The 18876-nt window shown below is 40.5% G+C and overlaps 1 protein-coding gene across 1 annotated transcript in view; it reads right to left on the bottom strand.

Moving 5' to 3' along the window:
- LOC126457350 (heterogeneous nuclear ribonucleoprotein U-like protein 1) overlaps nucleotides 1-18625 on the bottom strand; it is a 132632-nt gene extending 114007 nt beyond the window's left edge. The window contains exons 1-2 of the mRNA XM_050093577.1: nucleotides 18361-18625; nucleotides 16833-17107 (exon numbers count right to left, since the gene is read on the bottom strand). Coding sequence (XP_049949534.1) covers nucleotides 16833-17107; nucleotides 18361-18502 — 417 coding nt within the window. The 5' untranslated portion in view covers nucleotides 18503-18625. The remainder of the gene's footprint in view (nucleotides 1-16832; nucleotides 17108-18360) is intronic.
- Nucleotides 18626-18876: the final 251 nt, after the last annotated feature.

The raw sequence follows: 18876 nt of genomic DNA, 5'->3' as shown, positions 1-18876 counted from the left end.
AAGTGAACTCCAGGGGGTAGCAGGGCAGAGACATACAACCCGTATTGACGGTCGAGAGAGTCGTCAAAAAAGGAACGATAAGACGGGTGGTCGGGCATTGACAGTAGCCGACAGGCATACCGACAAAGCAGTATATCGCGCCGGTAGGTGAGTGGCAATTCGCCAGCGTCAGCATGAAGACTCTCTAAGGGACTAGTATAAAACGCTCCGATCGCAAGTTGTAAACCCTGATGTTGTATGGAGTTGAGGTGGCGTAAGATGGATGGCCGTGCAGAGGAGTATACGAAGCTCCCATAATCCAGCTTCGAGCGGACGATCAACCGATATAGGCAAAGTAGGACGGTTCGATCCACTCCCCACGACATACCACTGAGAACACGGAGGACATTTAAAGAACGGGTACAACGGGCAGCCAAATATGACACATGTGGAGACCAGCTAAGTTTCCTGTCAAATGTAAGACCTAAAAATTTTGTTGTCTCCACGATTGGGAGAGCAACGGGACCGAGTCGTAAGGACGGTGGGAGAAACTCTTTGTAGCGCCAGAACTTAATACAGACCGTCTTCTCGGCAGAAAAACGGAAGCCATTGGCGACACTCCAGGAGTAGAGACGGTCAAGAGAACGCTGAAGACAGCGCTCCAGGACACGTGTACACTGCACGCTGCAGTAGATGGTAAAATCGTCCACGAAAAGGGAGCCTGATACATCAGCTGGGAGGCAATCCATTATTGGATTGATCGCGATGGCGAAGAGAGCGACACTTAAAACTGAGCCCTGTGGCACCCCATTCTCCTGGCGAAAGGTGTCTGACAGGACAGAACCCACACGTACCCTGAACTGTGGATCCATTAAAAAAGAACGAATAAAAAGAGGGAGGTGACCGCGAAGGCCCCATGTATTATGCATGGTGCGGAGAATGCCCGCCCTCCAACAGGTGTCGTAAGCCTTCTCCAAATCAAAGAACACAGCCGCGGTCGGGCGCTTCCGCAAGAAGTTATTCATAATGAAGGTCGACAATGTAACCAGATGGTCAACAGCAGAGCGGCGCCTACGAAATCCACATTGTACATTGGTAAGTAGGCGTCGAGACTCGAGCAGCCAAACCAATCGAGAGTTAACCATTCGCTCCATCACTTTACAGACACAGCTGGTAAGCGAGATGGGTCGATAACTGGAAGGCAAGTGCTTGTCCTTCCCCGGCTTAGGAATCGGGACAACAATAGACTCGCGCCAGCATGCGGGAACATGTCCCTCAATCCAGATGCGATTGTAAGTACGAAGAAGAAAACCTTTACCCGCAGGAGAAAGGTTCTTCAGCATCTGAATATGAATAGAATCAGGCCCTGGAGCGGAGGACCGTGATCGGCCAAGTGCGTTTTCGAGTTCCCGCATGGTGAATGGGGCATTATAACTTTCACGATTCGAGGAGCGGAAGTTAGGTGGCCTAGCCTCCTCTGCCTGTTTGCGGGGGAGGAAGGCAGGGTGGTAATGAGCGGAGCTCGAAACCTCGGCGAAAAAGCGGCCGAAGGCATTGGAGACATCCTCAGGGGACACAAGGACGTCATTCGCGACCGTCAAGCCAGAAACTGGTGAGTGGACCTTAGTGCCAGATAGCCGGCGCAGGCTACCCCAGACAACATAAGAAGGAGTAAAACTGTTGAAGGTGCTTGTGAAAGCAGCCCAGCTGGCTTTCTTGCTTTCTTTAATAATACGACGACACTGAGCACGTAATCGTTTATAATTGATACAATTCGCCACTGTAGGGTGGCGTTTAAAGGCGCATAAAGCACGTCGACGAGCATGTAAAGCGTCTCTACATGCTGCAGTCCACCAGGGGACCGGTACGCGACGTGGAGAAGAAGTAGGGTGAGGGATGGAATATTCAGCAGCAGCGAGAATGACTTCCGTGAGGTGTGCGACCTGACGATCGCAGCTTGTGAAGGTTTGATCCTGAAAGGTCGCCCTGGAAGAGAAGAGCCCCCAGTCTGCCTTGGAGATGGTCCAACTAGAGGAACACGGAGAGGGGGTATGCTGCAGGAGATGGATAACAAACGGGAAGTGGTCGCTCGAATATGTATCAGAAAGTGCATACCACTCAAACCGGCGTGCAAGTTGGGGAGTACATATAGAGAGGTCTAAATGGGAATAGGTGTGAGATGTGTCTGAAAGAAAAGTAGGGGCGCCAGTATTGAGGCAGACAAGATTGAGCTGGTTGAAAAGGTCTGCTAACAGGTAGCCCCTGGGGCAGGATGCTGGAGAGCCCCAAAGGGGATGGTGGGCATTGAAGTCTCCAGTTAACAAAAATGGTGCAGGTAGCTGAGTAATAAGTTGCATCATGTCTGCCCTGGTAACTGCAGATGACGGAGTGTAAACGGTACAAATGGAAAATGTAAAAGTGGGGAGAGTAATGCGGATGGCAACTGCCTGCAGGCCGGTGTGCAACGCGATGGGATCGTAGTAAATATCATCCCGGACCAGCAACATAACCCCTCCATGAGCCGGGATACCTACCACAGGGGGTAGGTCAAAACGCACAGAGGTGTAGTGTGCCAAGGCAATTTGATCACATGGGCGTAGCTTCGTTTCCTGGAGGGCTACGACGAGCGGACGGTGCAAGCGGAGCAGCAACTTCAAGTCCTCTCGGCTGGAGCGAATGCTGTGAATATTCCAGTGAATAAGTGCCATCGTAAGATGAAAAGGAAAATGAAAGAAGGGGTCACCTCGAAGGCCGCTGAGGGCCTGGCTTCGAGCGAGCACTGCCGCCGCTATCAGTAGGCGGACAGTCATCGTCCATTGGGTCTATAGGTTCATCGGCCATCTTGGGAAGATGGCCGGGAGGGGGAGCTTCCTCCGCCGGTGAAAGGCCAGATGTTCGGCTACCAGCGGTGCGGCCAGGCGAAACGGATGATGGCCTGGGGCGGCAACCGCTGGGTGGCGCAGGAGAAATGCGCCGTGGCGGAGAAGGAGAACTGTGCTTCCTATGAGCCTTCTTGGAAGGACGTTTGGTGGAAGTACTGGTCGAAGGCTGGGAGGTCGAGGTACGTAGGAAGTCTGCACGGGACGGCTCCTTCTTGAAGGCCCGTGCATCTGACTTCTGGGTCTTCGTCTTGGCAGAAGCTGATGAAAGTGCTTGTGTCTGAGGGGTGACGGGAGGAAGAGGAGACGTCGACCGGGCTATCTTAGCACTGGCCGAACGGACGACCGTGGTGCTGAAGGTCAGATCGCATGTCTGGGTTGCCACCTCCCTGGTAGTCCGAGGAGAGGCGAGGACAGTACTGTATTTCCCCGCTGGGAGCAGCGTGGGCTTCCTACTAGCCAATAGCTTGCGAGCAGCCGAGGTGGACACTTTCTCTTTGACCCGAATTTCTTGGATACAGCGTTCTTCCTTATAGACAGGACAGTCGCGGGAGGATGCGGCATGGTCACCCTGACAGTTCACACAACGAGGAGACGGAGGTGGACAGTCACCCTCATGGGCATCCCTGCCACAAGTGACACATTTAACCGCATTGAAACAAGACTGTCGAGTGTGATTGAAACGCTGACACTGGTAGCAGCGCGTAGGTGTCGGGACATAGGGGCGAACAGAAATAACCTCGTAGCCCGCCTTGATGCGCGATGGCAGCTTAACACTATCGAAGGTCAAGAAAAGTGTCCGGGTCAGTACAAGGTCATTGTTGACCTTTTTCATGACCCTATGGACAGCCATCACGCCCTGCTCAGCGAGGAATGATTGAATCTCCTCGTCAGTCAATCCGTCGAGGGAGCTAGTATAGACCACACCACAAGACGAATTCAAAGTTCGGTGAGCCTCCACCCGCACAGGGAACGTGTACAGGAGTGTGGCCCGAAGCAGTTTTTGTGCCTGAAAGGCGCTCTCAGTTTCTAGTAATAAGGTACCGTTACACAACCTGGTACAAGATTTGACAGATCCGGCTATGGCATCTACACCCTTCTGGATAACGAAAGGGTTGACAGAGGAAAAATCCTTTCCGTCCTCAGATCGAGAAACGACGAGGAACTGTGGGGCAAACGGTAGTACTTTTGTCACTGGTGACTGGTCACGTTTCAGTTTTTGGGCAGAAGTCGAGACAGATGGAGTGGAATCCATTGCGAAGGAATCCCCCACGATTGCCAGCGTCTCCGATGGCGCGCTCCTTCCTTGTGGGAACCCTCTCAGAGGGCACTCCCGCCTTAGGTGAATGTTTACACCTCAGGTCACACCTCCCGAGAAACAGATGGAGGGACCAATCGGCATGGTCAGAAGGTATCAGCTCAGGCAATCACCCCTCCCTGGGCCTGGCCTTTACCAGGGGGTACGTGCGTGCCTTACATGTCTACCCAGGGCGGGGAATTACGCGTTACCCCGTCACCGGCTACGCGTGCGAACGCGTGGGTCGGCCTTCAGGCACGCACAGGGAGGAAGGAAGAAGAGGAAAAAGAAGAGAGAGAGGGAGAGAGAGGACAGACTGTCTCAAACCCGAGGCGGAGACCAGAGAAGGCAAGGAGAAGAAGGCAATGAGAAGGCAAGGAGAAGAAGGCAATGAGAAGGCAAGGAGAAGAAGGCAAGGAGAAAGCAAGGAGAAGAAGGCAAGGGAAAGAGTAAGGAAGACAGTGAGGTGGACAAGAGCAAAGAAAGGAACCAACCAAAGGAAGGAAGAAACAAGAAGTGAAAAAGCAAAATGACCGCAAATAGAGGTCGTGGAACCGTCCGTCTCCGGACGCAGGCGCTGACTACCTCCTTGAGGGGGAGGGACTCCTTTTAGTCGCTTCTTACGACAGGCAGGAATATCTCGGGCCTTCTAATCCCCGGACCCGCAGGGGGGATCACACTAACTATTGAATGAAAGAGCCTAAAACCTAAAACTTTCCAGCTTTGTAATCTTCTTCTTCATGAGGACCAACCAGAAGTCATATCTCTCTCTCTCTCTCTCTCTGATCTTGCTGCTGCTCTTGTCTTTTTGACTAATTTCTGCCTTGGAGACACTCCGCCTATCCAGTTCTTGTAGGATTGCTTCTGTGCTATGAACACACTTAATTCCAAGTCTCTTCAGAATCTTTATTCTGCCTTTATTTCAATCACTGAAGGAGACTACAGCATCAGTGACTCCCCAATCTTGCAGTGTTTTCCAGCCCACAAATACATTTTTGGGCAACCTGATCCATACATCATCACAGACACACTCATTTCCATTTTTTTTCCTTTGAGGAATTTTTTCAGAAGATTTGGATGTGCTAGACCTCTATATACTAGCTTTACTACTGCTCCAACACTTTACGGGACGGTGTTTCTATGGGTATATATGGTTCCTTCTGCTTAAGCTATGCAGTATTTACACTAGTCAATTAAACCCAAGTTGTGTAGTGGCTAGGAGAAATGATGCTCATACTGCTTTCCTATTCCTTTGAGGTTGTTTGTATTCCTTCTAGCAGCTTGGCCACAGTAATAACTTAGCTGGTTTATTGTTTTGCCAAACTACTTCCAAATTCAAGCTTTCTGCTATAAAAATTCTATTCGATTTTACAGTTGGATACCCATTTATTTCTACATGGCAAACACATACTAACTTTTGCAATTTTAAGTCGTCATAGGGCCTGCTGTCAATAATTGACTGGAATCACAATCACCAATGAATTTAGCACAGCGAACCCCATACTGTACTTGAGAGCACTGAAAGATCTGCAAAGCTGGAGCACTTTCCATTTCTCCACAAGATCCATCATATGTCTTCGGACAACAGTCTTCATGTATCTGTTTCTTTTCATTATTGGTACTCACTTTTGTTCATCCACAGCAATGTTTTGATAATATTCAACATCAAGCCCTACCACATATCAATGCTTATAGCAGCTGCACATGAATTTTTAGACTGAAGGCCACTTTCCTGCCATTGCTTCCACAGTTTGAGATTTCACTGCTTATACTGCAATTACTTTTACTGTTTCCCCTAAAGCATCTGTGTGTCCTGAAACATAAGTAGGGGGCATGACACATTCATAAGACCACGCAAAGCTTTTCCAGCCCAAGGGCCTTGATGATGCATCTCATCACAAAAAGGTTACTGTTTATATATTTTCCAGATGTGCAAAGTTATTTCTTAGTCTCACAACTTTAACAAGAAACTTTCGAACTAAAAATTAAACCATTTATTTTGAAGACATTCCCAGAAATTATTATCTCTGCACCACACAAATTACAGCATGCAGTTTGACTAAATGTTTTTAGTACCTTGAAACCTAATATTAAACAGATATCACTGGCACTGGTTTCTCTGTATATTTCGTTTCTGTTCAGAAGCTGCTTCTTGGAAGCACTTGGCAGCAAAGAATTTTGTCCAGTGTTGCTTGCCCTAACCTCGTTCTCTGGTTGTTAACTTATAACTGGGCGTGTTCTGTAGAATTTATTTCTGTCATCTTTTCGTGTCTTAAATATTCCCTTTCGTGGTGTCATATTAAAGAGAGAAACTCAACTCAAGGTATAATGCACCTTACAAAGTTTCGATGATACCATGCATTATACCACAAACAGGAAGTGGTATCACAGAAGCCAATGTAGTCAACCTATGCAGCACAACATTTACCCTAAATCAACTCTCATAGAACAAATAGTTCCAGAGATATCTCTTAACTGAACCCCAAGTGCTCATGGGACCTGTAGAAACCACATGTGCAGTAAATTGTTTCAATATAATTTAAATTACTTAGTAATCCAAGAAACAACAAAATATGCATCAGTTCAGTAACTGTTACTTCCTAAGATACTGCCTGGGCAGCACCCGTGGTAGAAACATCCTTGTAACAACAGTGTGCACTTAACGAGTCACTGACCGAGTCACACAACACTACAGAAATCTTACTGCAATTTCGACAGGTTGGTCAGGAGAATCAAACTAACCATTTCAATGTAACACCAACCCTTTGCGCCATTAGTACATCTATTGCTGCATTATTACTGCCTATTCATAAGTGTATATATTTTTCAATATGGAGCCATTATGAATACTTTATGAGTGGTTTACATATGAAAACTGTTAGTCCTACAACAGATTCATGCATATCGATCGATAGATAGAAATATTTTGTTAGAATAGGAAAAACTCTTGAGAAGTACTTCTATGTATAGGAGGCGGTTACCACGTAAAAGAAAGATTAAGGGCACATAGTGAGTGCACTGAGAAGAATGGCTAGGACAATCACGAACCTTTAGACTGTCAACAGGAAGTGAGGCTAAATTATCTGTAATTTCACTGCAAATAAGGATTGGAGTAATGCCTATCCAGCTTACTATAGTGTAGAATGTGTGTGGAATGCTATATGGGGTTTCGATATGAGAGGAAGAATTATTAGAGCAATTTATATGCTGAACCTCACTTGCACGATACTAATCAACACCACTGCTACCACAGCTCAATGCATCATTGCCTCCAACCCACCGTTTCATTAGACTTGTAAAAATGCACGAATAAATATCTCCTTTGGAATTTAATCGTGTTACAAGAAGGTTATTGGCCTTAGTCGCATAACCTGTGTTTGGATCTTACAACTAATCTTGAAATTTAAACAAGTGTCAATGTTGAGTCTAATAACAAAAAGACTTTTGTTAATAATAATAATAATAATAATAATAATAATAATAATGACTTAAGTTTTCCAATATTTCCATCTTAAGGACTGGAGGTAACGGTTGTTAAGATAATTATTGTAAATATTTTAGCATACAAGCACTAATATTAGTAACACAATCCACAGCTACACATTGCAGGAGTCAAGCTCCCATCATCTGTCGTCTGAGTTAATACCACGTAAAATGCACTTCAAAAGCAGCCAGGGTCAAAATACACAAATAACTTTTTTTGGATATGAAGTCCTAGTCTTACTTTAAAAAGTCAACACCAGATTCCTGCTCCGCTTAGCCATGTTTCTGCACAACCTCCAAAGTATTGCTTCCGTAAGGCAGTGAACGCCAGCCACATCGGCCATTCGATTAATATTTCAAGTTTCCCAAGAGGGTTGAGTTTCTTTCTTTTAGTATCCATTTATATATCACTAAGTTCTCTTCTATGTTTCAGGGGGTGACTAGTCTCATGTTTTGCAACATCTGATCCGCTGTAGATGTCCAGTCTTAATGCACCCTACATCTTGTCAAACTTAAGTTAGATAATGTATTTAAGACACAAAATGTGAGAATGGTAATGGCTTCTTCAAGGGTTTTTTAATATCTTTTTAAGATTGGTGTAAGTACTGTAAATGCGAACTACCTGGCACATATAGGTAGTACGATGTCTCTCCACACCCTTTGTAACATCTTTCGAATGTTCTGAAATTGTTAACGGCTCAATGCAGTGTGTATCAGACCTGTAAATACATTTACAAACTAGTATAGCATGGAGAAGCAGCTGATGTGACCGATGCTTACCATCTTACGGAAGCAACGATTTGGAGGATGTGCGGTAACATGGACAAGCAGAGTGGGGAATCCAGTGTTATCATTTTTAAAGTAAGATGAGGACTTCTATGCCCAAATAATTTTCTTTCTTTTATATTTTGACACAGTGCTTTCGATGTGCGTTTTATGCAGGATTAAATTATGGGAACTTTACTCCCAAAATGCATTGCCATGGATTATGTTCCTAATATTGTTGAATTTATGTTAAATATTTGTAACAAATAACTGCAGTGTTGAAAGTATGAGCAAACTTACTGGCCAAGTTAAAAAATAAACTTATTTTTAGATTGCATAATCTGAACTAATAATTTGCTGTTTGAAGAAATTAACTATCATTCCATTCTGTTTTGAAGCAATTCTTAAATAAATAATTGATTTCGTGTAATGCTTTCCCACTTGTTCTAACAGGTGTTGCCATGTGTTATCGTACTGAGAAGGCCCTCATATTCTACAGATAGGTTTGCTCATTGATTGAGTTGGTATCTTAAGAGACATTCATTCAAAGCTGGAAATATCCATTATGAAACATTGTGAGGAAGGGGTTTGCTAGGCTGTTAATATCTTATTGTAGATATTATATATAAAAACAAAGATGAGGTGACTTACCGAACAAAAGCGCTGGCAGGTCGATAGACACACAAACAAACACAAACATACACACAAAATTCAAGCTTTCGCAACAAACTGTTGCCTCATCAGGAAAGAGGGAAGGAGAGGGGAAGACGAAAGGAAGTGGGTTTTAAGGGAGAGGGTAAGGAGTCATTCCAATCCCGGGAGCGGAAAGACTTACCTTAGGGGGAAAAAAGGACAGGTATACACTCGCACACACGCACATATCCATCCATACCTCATATGTCTGTATGTGTGGATGGATATGTGCGTGTGTGCGAGTGTATACCTGTCCTTTTTTCCCCCTAAGGTAAGTCTTTCCGCTCCCGGGATTGGAATGACTCCTTACCCTCTCCCTTAAAACCCACTTCCTTTCGTCTTCCCCTCTCCTTCCCTCTTTCCTGATGAGGCAACAGTTTGTTGCGAAAGCTTGAATTTTGTGTGTATGTTTGTGTTTGTTTGTGTGTCTATCGACCTGCCAGCGCTTTTGTTCGGTAAGTCACCTCATCTTTGTTTTTATATATAATTTTTCCCACGTGGAATGTTTCCTTCCATTATATTGATCTTATTGTAGATAAATACATAACAGGCACTGACAGCGACTAACTTTGCAAATTTCTCCACATGTGAAAGAAATGCTAGAAGGCTTCATTATTTACAGGATCCCTGAAGTTTAAATTTATTAACATTTATTTCAAATTTACGGACTGCTTTTGAATCTATATATGCCTCTATAATATGTCCTTTAGAGATAGCAAATCATTCAATGCCTAAGTAAATTACATGACCAGTCATAAATCTTGTAAATGGTAACACTAACTTGCCATTATAGTAACAGCTACAGAAAAGGGGTGTTAAGGTACGTTTACACTGGGATACATGTATCGCGACATGTATGAGCGACATGTCAATTTGACATGTCGCGATACATCACCTCATACAAAAATTCACGGAACTTGTATGCGGACCCTCAAGCTCATACATGTCGCGTATACATTTTGTATATCGCTTTTTGGCCATATACGCGACTTGGATGAGCGACATTTGAAGAACTCGCGCATGCGCAGTACTATCATTTCCTGTCGTCTTGTCGACTGCCGCTTATTTCGACGATTAGCGCATGCGTAGTACCAGGCTCTTTGGCGGCTGTTTGAGTTTTGAAGGTGCCGACTGTCGTTTCGACGTCAATGTATCTGCATAGAATATCAAAAAGTGCCATATGCAACATTATTCTTCGTGTTTGCGAGGCCATTGTGCAAGTTTTATCCCAAGAAGTGAAGGTAAAAGTTTTATATATATATATATATATATATATATATATATATATATATATATATATATATATATATATATATATATATATATATATATATATATATATATATATATATATATCTCAGAGTATTTAATACATTATATAATTTTTTCATGCATCTGGCACGTATATCAATGTTTTGCTATTATTCCGGCGGCCTCGCGTGATAATGTTGACAATGGATGCAGACAATCGTGTGTGAGACGTTGGCATTAGCAATCGCGCGACAATGCAAATGTTTTGTCATGAAATCTTCGTTTTACTAGGAATCCCCAGTGGCTAAAAAACTGAGTGTTACTGCCAACTGATCCTCTAGTGGAATCGCTTCCCGAAAGTTTGTGCTGGTTTTGGACACAAGAGGAGCCACAAGTGGTGACAAACCGCGGAAATCCTCCATACTCATCCTAACATAATTTCTAAAATATGCGCCATCCTCTAGCGTTAATTCGCGAGAAACTTTCTGTGCCACCATCTACGCTTCCTCCGCCTTTTCTTCCTATCATCTTCCAAAAGAGAAAGTGTATCAGCACATAAAAATGTGAAATCTTCCAAATCATCGTCAGAAGCTATCGCACAGTGATACATATCAACCAGTGTAAACGCACGCTCATACATGTATGAGGTTGATACTTGTCAACTCATACAAGTCGCGATACATGTCGCAAACTCGCATATACATGTATCTCATACATGTACCAATACAAATCGCAGTGTAAACGCACCTTTACATCAACTGTCAGTTTTGTTGCTCCCTAGTCTACCTGATATAACATCAAAATTTTGGTTCCTGATTTGTCACATCTTTGCATTCATTCAGAAAAGTAGTGTTAGTACTGGTGACTCATCTGACCTGCCAATCATTTACCTTTTACTCTTCCTGTGTACAGGTGTTCCTGTTACGGATATTTAGAGCATTCTGGTACTTATGTCAAACAATGTTAATGATATCACCCAAATATAGATCTACATTGTGGTGCCAGACTGATGTGCCACCCACACAGCGATTAATTCAGAACTGTCACCAAATTAATTATTTTAACAACATTCAAGGCAGAACATGCCATTGCTAGAATATGGCTGGACCCTGGAGGCAAGCAAACAAAGTAACAAAAATGAAATGGAACAGGCATATGACAAAACCAGTGTGTGAAGGGCAAGCCACATAACTTCATTCATATCAGAAGCATAAAGATATATCTGATTAACATGTGTTCATTGGCTACCCACATACTATCCTCCCACTGGCAACCTCCAGCCTGAGAAACATTGGCAACATCAGCTCTATACTGCAAGCATGTGTAATTAGTAAATAAATCTTTCTGGAAGTGCAGATTACATTGAAGGGTCATTCCATATCAAATCACCCAATAAAAAATAAATTTTACACCCACCTCCTTAGATTTTCATGAAATTTGGCTCAAATGGTTCTAATACCATCCTGACAACACCTGCAAATTTTTTTGCTGTATCTCTTATAGTTTTCTTTTCTAAATTTTTAAAGTTTTTATGTTTTGCATTTTCTGAACCTTCGGAAATGGTAATTTTAATTTGTATTCAAAATTTTCAAATTGCTTATCTTAAAAACTCTTTTAGATAACATGATGAATTTTTGCAGCAAGTTTATTTATTATACATATTTGAAGATAAAAATGATACTATTAAAATATATTAATATTTTCTATGAAAAAATATATATATTTTTTTAACGGATGTTTTGTTTTATAAGAATTGCAATATCAAGAGTCTCAGACCTGATAGAATGCTCAAATTTGTTTTAATTTACTCTTAAACATATAGGCTACTTGATAAAACAAAAATAATGGTGGCTTTTTAACATGTTTATTAATTATAGTAGATTACATTAGAATTATATACAAAGATAGTGTACTTACGACACTTATGTATAACCCAACTGATTGCTTGAAACACTGAATTTTTTGAGTAATTTTGTCTTTTTAATAAACATTAATGCTGATTCAAACTGTTTTTCCACTTCATCCAAGAGCTTTCAGTTCTTTTGATACAGTCTTTTTTGAAGTAATACATTCTTCCAGTGCCGCTTGACTGAGGTGCGTCTGCTACACAGACTATGTGCTCCAAAGGCACTATGCAAGAATATTCTCTTTCAGGCCAATAAAATGATGCAGCTGGTCCTGAAGGATGTAGAAATAGAATTTCTGCATTTCGTCATCATTGTATATTGTTTTTACCAGTCCAAAGTTACCATCATAATTTGCAGCCACATAGCTATTTATGGATGGTTCAACACGAACCCAATCAGAAGAAGAATGGAAAGAAAAGACTAAGGAGGGTTTTACACTATCTGTAGTCCTAATTTCAAGGTTGTTTATTGAGGTGGTTTGAAGTTATGAAAACTTCTTGTTCCAGGAATGGTTCGGGTTGCTGAAAAACGTTTTTCTAGTTTTAACCATAGCAAACCAGCTTCTTTTTTGTCAATAAAGTGAAAATGAATGTTTTCAATATTTTTTTCACAAAAATTTTACACATCAATTGTTGCCATTATTTGTTCTTCGTCTGAAAGCTGTAGACTGGCTTTCCTTAAAATTCTTTTAATAGTTCCTCCTAGGCCATCACAAATTGACTTCCCATGACTTGTTGCAAAAAAAAGAGTGTTGGGCCTTCAAATTAAAGTCTCTCAAGTGTTCAGTCAAATTTTTAAAACTGTTTCTATTTTTGTACTGCCCAGCATAACCATCTGTAAAGTAGTGAACTGAGTCAATGTCAGTATGATATAATGACAGCCACTTTGTAATTTCTTTTTGTACAAAGTTAACAAAACCAGTGTCATGTTCTCGGTCATCACTAAAAACAGTGGTTGGAAACAAAAACATTGTTTTCCTCATTTCTTACAAAAACTCCAACTGGGTGTAGAGTACAACCACCTCTATTCCATTGGTAATTTGGGGTCTCATTTTTTATAACAAAGGAATAATTTTCACTGAAATCCATTGTTAATTGCTGTTTTGGGTGGTGGGTCTTCTTTCAATCTTTTAAAGGCTGCCGATTGGGATTTTGCTATATACGAGTGCAGGGTGAACTTTTCCAATGACCTAACCAATAAAGAAATGTAGTCTTCAACACTGATAGACTGTTTGATCATTTCTGCCGTGTGTGTGTGTGTGTTAACCCACTGACCGATTACAATTTCTTCTTCTAAATCATAATCTTCACTTAGTTTTTTAGTTAAGTACTCAGTTAGTGCAGTATTTGCAGGACAGCTGTCGCAATGATGTAGCATACAGTTTTGGTTTTCCGTGTCGCACATAAGCATCTTCATTAGGTCTTTATAAGATTCTTCAATTTTCACAGCATCCAGTAATAGTTTAACATTCTGGTGGATACTGCATACACATAAAGTGTGTGCGCCTGCAGCACCAGCAAGGTCTCAAGAAACAAAATTTTGAAAATCCTACTTCTACCTCAGGATTCTCCAACTTGAAAGAATAATAGAGTTCCCCCAAGTTACACAAAATGAGTTTCTTGCATGTACACATTTTTTTGAACACTTACTTTGTCTTTTGTTCCAGGTAGCACTATGGAACTTTCATCCTTTTCATAAAAATCTGTTACAAGTCTTACTGTATTTTCAAAAAGTTTTACCTTTTTTTGGACCAGGCGTTTCCAAAATACCCTTTTCAGATTTAGCTTTCTAGCTTGTCGCACCATGTACTCACTCACACTAAATTCTTTCATCACTTTATTTCGACTCCAAGAATCTGGAGCCAAGGTCAGAATCTAGATTTTTCTAGACCTCTCAACAGATGAAATCTTCTCTTTCATAAGAGAAATCATTACATCAAAATCCTTTGCTTTCTCAACCACACTTTTATCTTCTTTGTCATCATCAGAACTTGGTGCATTTTAATGCTTTTGAAACCGCCTTTTTTGCAGTCTTTTCAATACTGCTAACCTTCCTTTTAAAATAAGACTCTTTACTTTGTTCTGACAAGCCATGAAGCTTTATCGGTGTTAAACCTAAATTATCAAGAGCAATGTTTGTTTGTACGAGGGATTCATTTCTGGAGTCCAATGATTCTAATTCAACCATGACTTCATCATCTGTTTCACTTTCATTGACTTCAACTCAATTTTTCCTCACAGAAGTTACAGCATGTTGAGCAAAGCTTTTGTCCAGGTTTAATGCTAGTATTTTTTGTCAGTAATTGTTTAGAAAGATCCAAGCCTACACTTCAACGATTTTTTGATGGGCTTTTAGTGTTTTTTTTTAGTGGGTCTACACATGTTGTATGATACTTTTCAAAAACATTTAAAAAGTAGTACCTGTGGTGTGAACATATATTCTTAAATTCACACAGATTAATTCCAGATCGTACGTGGATCAAATCTTTTTCTTCCTCACCGGTTGTAACTTTTTTGAAGGTGTGTAGGTTGTTTGGAAACAGTCAGATTTTTTAAATTGCTCTACGCTACAGGTTTGAATATCTGACATACTGATTTCACTTTTGATCTGATTACTGTTCTGGCTACTTTTATAGGATATTGGAAAAGAATCTCTGTAAACTAAGTAACAGTACTTACTGAAAGCTCGAATAAACTTAGTAAAATACTATCCAAGCACTATTTAACATTGTAACAAATTTTTTACTTCAAAACACAGGAGTAACAAAACAAAATCGAAGCGTACATTGTTACTCCAAGAAGACAAAAACTTATTTTCAGTGTCTAAGTCACTTGGTACTTCTTATTTTTAAAATATAATTAATATTATTTTAAAAATTAGATAACTATTAAACAGGTTATAAAGCCAACATAATTTTTCTTTTATCTAATAGCCTATACAATTAAGAGTATTTTAAAACAAATTTGAGCTTTCTATCAGGTCTGAGACTCTAGATATTGCAGTTTTTGTAAAACTAAACATCCATTAGCTTTTTTTTTAAAAAAAAAAAAATAAAGCCACACTTGTACATTTTTTTCATTTGGAAGATTTTAATATATCTTTATGGTATTTTTTTAACATTTACATATAATACACAAACTTATTCCAAAATTTCATACTGATATTGTGAGTATTCTTTAATATACAAATTTTTTTAGTTGTGAGGACACGTTTAAGTTACGATTTCCGACTGCTGAAACAACGCCAAATCTAAAAACTTTAAAAATTTATAAAAAAACTGTAAGAGATAGAGGAAAAAAATTTTACAAGTGCTTTCAGGATGATAAAAGAAGTAATTGTACCAAGTTTCATCAAAACCTGACATGGTCGGTGTCAAGGCCTGGGTGACTTGACGTGGAATGACCCTGAACTGTGAGTTTAGTTGATATGAAAAGAAACTAAGCTAGAGCAGCTACCCAGGGAACACTCAGTGACTGTAGAATACATACATCTCACACCACACTGTACAAAATTGGCCAAATTCAGTCTCCATATCACTTCACTTTATTTCCGTATAACCTGTTTTGACCCTGTGGAAATGAAGAAAAGTGACAGAGTGAATCTGCACAGTTTTGTATGAGTAAATGACAAATATGTCTAGTTTTGATGACCTACAGTGCCTTTTTTATCATTCGATAAATTGAATTTTACAGTTACTGCAATCCTGCCGATTTTTGTAATCTTAATAACTATTTTTTCAAACAAATTGCACATTTTGTTCTAATACTGGCTTCAGTAGCTGACCCAATTGCTCCCATTCATTATTGTGGAAAACACTGTATGTGTTCACCACTTTCAACAAGCTTCAGAAACACCCCTTGCACTCTTAATCACTTCTCATGACGAGTGCCGCTGAAACTGTTCTGCTACACACTTAACCTTCTGTTAGTCACACGCACCTCTAAGGGGCGTGAATTTGCACTAGAGGGCAGAACTCCTGCAGATGAAGTCTGTATCACTTTGAGAACTGTAGCAGACCCAATCACTATTCTTAGCCAATGACTATCTGTTCAGTTTCAAATGCAATAAAGTTTAGAGTTTATACGAAGTTCGTTTCCCACTTTATCCATGGGTTGACAAAGCACCCAGACACCTAGGAATTATTATTGCGTGTAAAAACTGATACAGCACCTCACAGATACAGCATTGGCCCCGATATAAACTCTAAAGTAAATCATGTTTTCCTTCATACAATCGTACACAAGGACAAGTTCAACTAGAACAAAGATGATATATGCAAACCATCAGATCCAACCTGATACCTGTCTCTACTAGATCTGGGAAAATTGTTTTATGAGTAACAATAATATTGCATTTACTCACACTAAATTTTCACAGAGTGAAAAATTAAACTAACCACAAAAGTGGGATACTTAGATACTCATTTAAAACTATCATAAAATGCGATTCTAATGTGTGATATACACACAGTAATGTTTATAATTTTATAACCACAATACAAGGATGAATTCTATTGCTAAGCTTCATGTAAAACTGTCAATCCAACTCTGTGACTTTATGCAACCACAGCATACTAACCTTTGGAATATTTTTGGTATCTTTAACATCAGCCTCCAAAGGGTTCTTCTCTGTCTTAATGTTTGCCATATTATCTGCACTGCTTCGCAATTCTTCCTTGACTTCTACCACCTCTGGTTCTGCTTGACTTTTTGTATTCTGTTCAGTGTTTACAGATTCCTCTTGCATTTCAGCATCTTCATTTTCATTTTCTTGCTTTTCTTCTTGTGTTTCTGAGCAAGAAATGTCACCTGCGTCTTCTGTTGATGTGTCAGCAATTGATGTGTCTGGAATCTCTGTGAACAGATGCAGTTATTATAGTCCTTTTGGAGACACACTGCATTCATGAAGCTACTTCTTTTCCAATAAATTAATCACTTTCTAGATCGGGATGCCTTTTACCATTACTGGCTTCAATCATACACAACCACACACTGAGCTAGACTATGCTAATTCGTAAGTAATCCAGCAAGTCTACAAACACAAAATATTCAATTCTGAATACAAACTACTGATTTGCCTTTCAAATGATAACTCATTTATGCACATGAGTAACTCGTGTAAAACATCTATAATGATTAAACTTTGCATTGCTGCCTTCCACAATGTAAAGGGCAAATAAACCACTTAACTGCAGATGTAAATTTATCAAAAGGCCGACACAAGGTAATTACTACGAATATACATTTTATGACATATGCAACATACAAAAATGCAATTCCAACTACGGCATCTGCCCGAAGTTGGTAATATCGGGTGTCGCAGCCTAGAGAAGCAATAACAGCAACAAAATTTTCGTGGTCTAAATTTCCCACGTATAAGCTATGGGTCACTGTATGCAAAGCAAAACAGTAAACATCAGCGAATCCATGGAAGCCAACTAGGGTTATTAATATTCCCCACGAATTAAATGTGTAAATAAGGTGCAAGATAGACCTATGTTCCCACATGCCTGTATGAAGAAACAGACTAACATTCAGTCTCAACACTGCCATGCGATTGTGTTAAAATAGCCCAATCCGTACGCACTGCTACAATATCGTGAGAGATTTCACACAAAAAAACATAAATACCAATCACAAATCCACACTAACACCAAATGAAAAACTTCGTTTCGGAATCAACACAATCTCCAGAAAGAAAGATATCTTAAGTAAATGCAGATCTCTAATTTAAAAATATGCAAACCGTATGCCAACGATACTAGTACTGATGCTTTGCAACAAATGGTCGCCGATCATAAAATCAAATTAGTTCCCGGCATCATGTGCCGTACCTACATACGACATTAAACCCAATTTCTTGCAACTCCAGCACACTCCACCTGAACACAATCTTTACATACCACAAAACCTACAACTAATGATTTAACACCGTCAATTAACAACCATTCCTAATTATCACATAATATTATTTGACATTGTATCTTATTGCAAAACATGGAAAATAAATAATACACTAACACTGGTTACTTTGCTAAATGACACATATTCATGACCGTTGTCTAAGCAGAAATGGATATTAATGCTGCTTCAAAACAATACTATACCTTGTCCAGTCTCTTGGCGCAAAGCGTCTTTCAACCTGTCGACTAGCACTGCCTTCACACCCTTTGTGTCTAACCCCCGGGCAGCCAACTCTGCCCTCAGTTCTACCACTTTCATTTTCCCAGGATCCATCAGTTCACTCATTTTCACTTCAAAACAAATACGGTCGAAGGAATTTCGCACAAGTTTTTCCTAGAATAAACGCAACAAATCTTAAATGCAGCACTACTGCAATGGCGTCGTACACACACTTTTTTGTAATCGGTGTTGTGATTGGTCGGTAGAGAGCGTAAACACACAACTTGGAATTAGGGAACCAACCACGGGCTACGTCTTTTCACGAAATAAACGCATTCATTGATCATTTCCTACCGCGGAGACCTCTCATTGGCTGACACAAGTATACAAAGACCATAAGGCTATAGATGTGACTACGTACAACCATTAGAGAATACAACAAAGAATATAAAGAAATTCGTAAATGGTAACGATGACACAGGGCACCTCGTACGTTTAGT

This window comes from Schistocerca serialis, chromosome 2, assembly GCF_023864345.2.
Source record: "Schistocerca serialis cubense isolate TAMUIC-IGC-003099 chromosome 2, iqSchSeri2.2, whole genome shotgun sequence".
In the NCBI taxonomy this organism is placed as follows: Eukaryota; Metazoa; Arthropoda; class Insecta; order Orthoptera; family Acrididae; genus Schistocerca; species Schistocerca serialis.
This window is presented reverse-complemented; position numbering and strand designations above follow the sequence as displayed.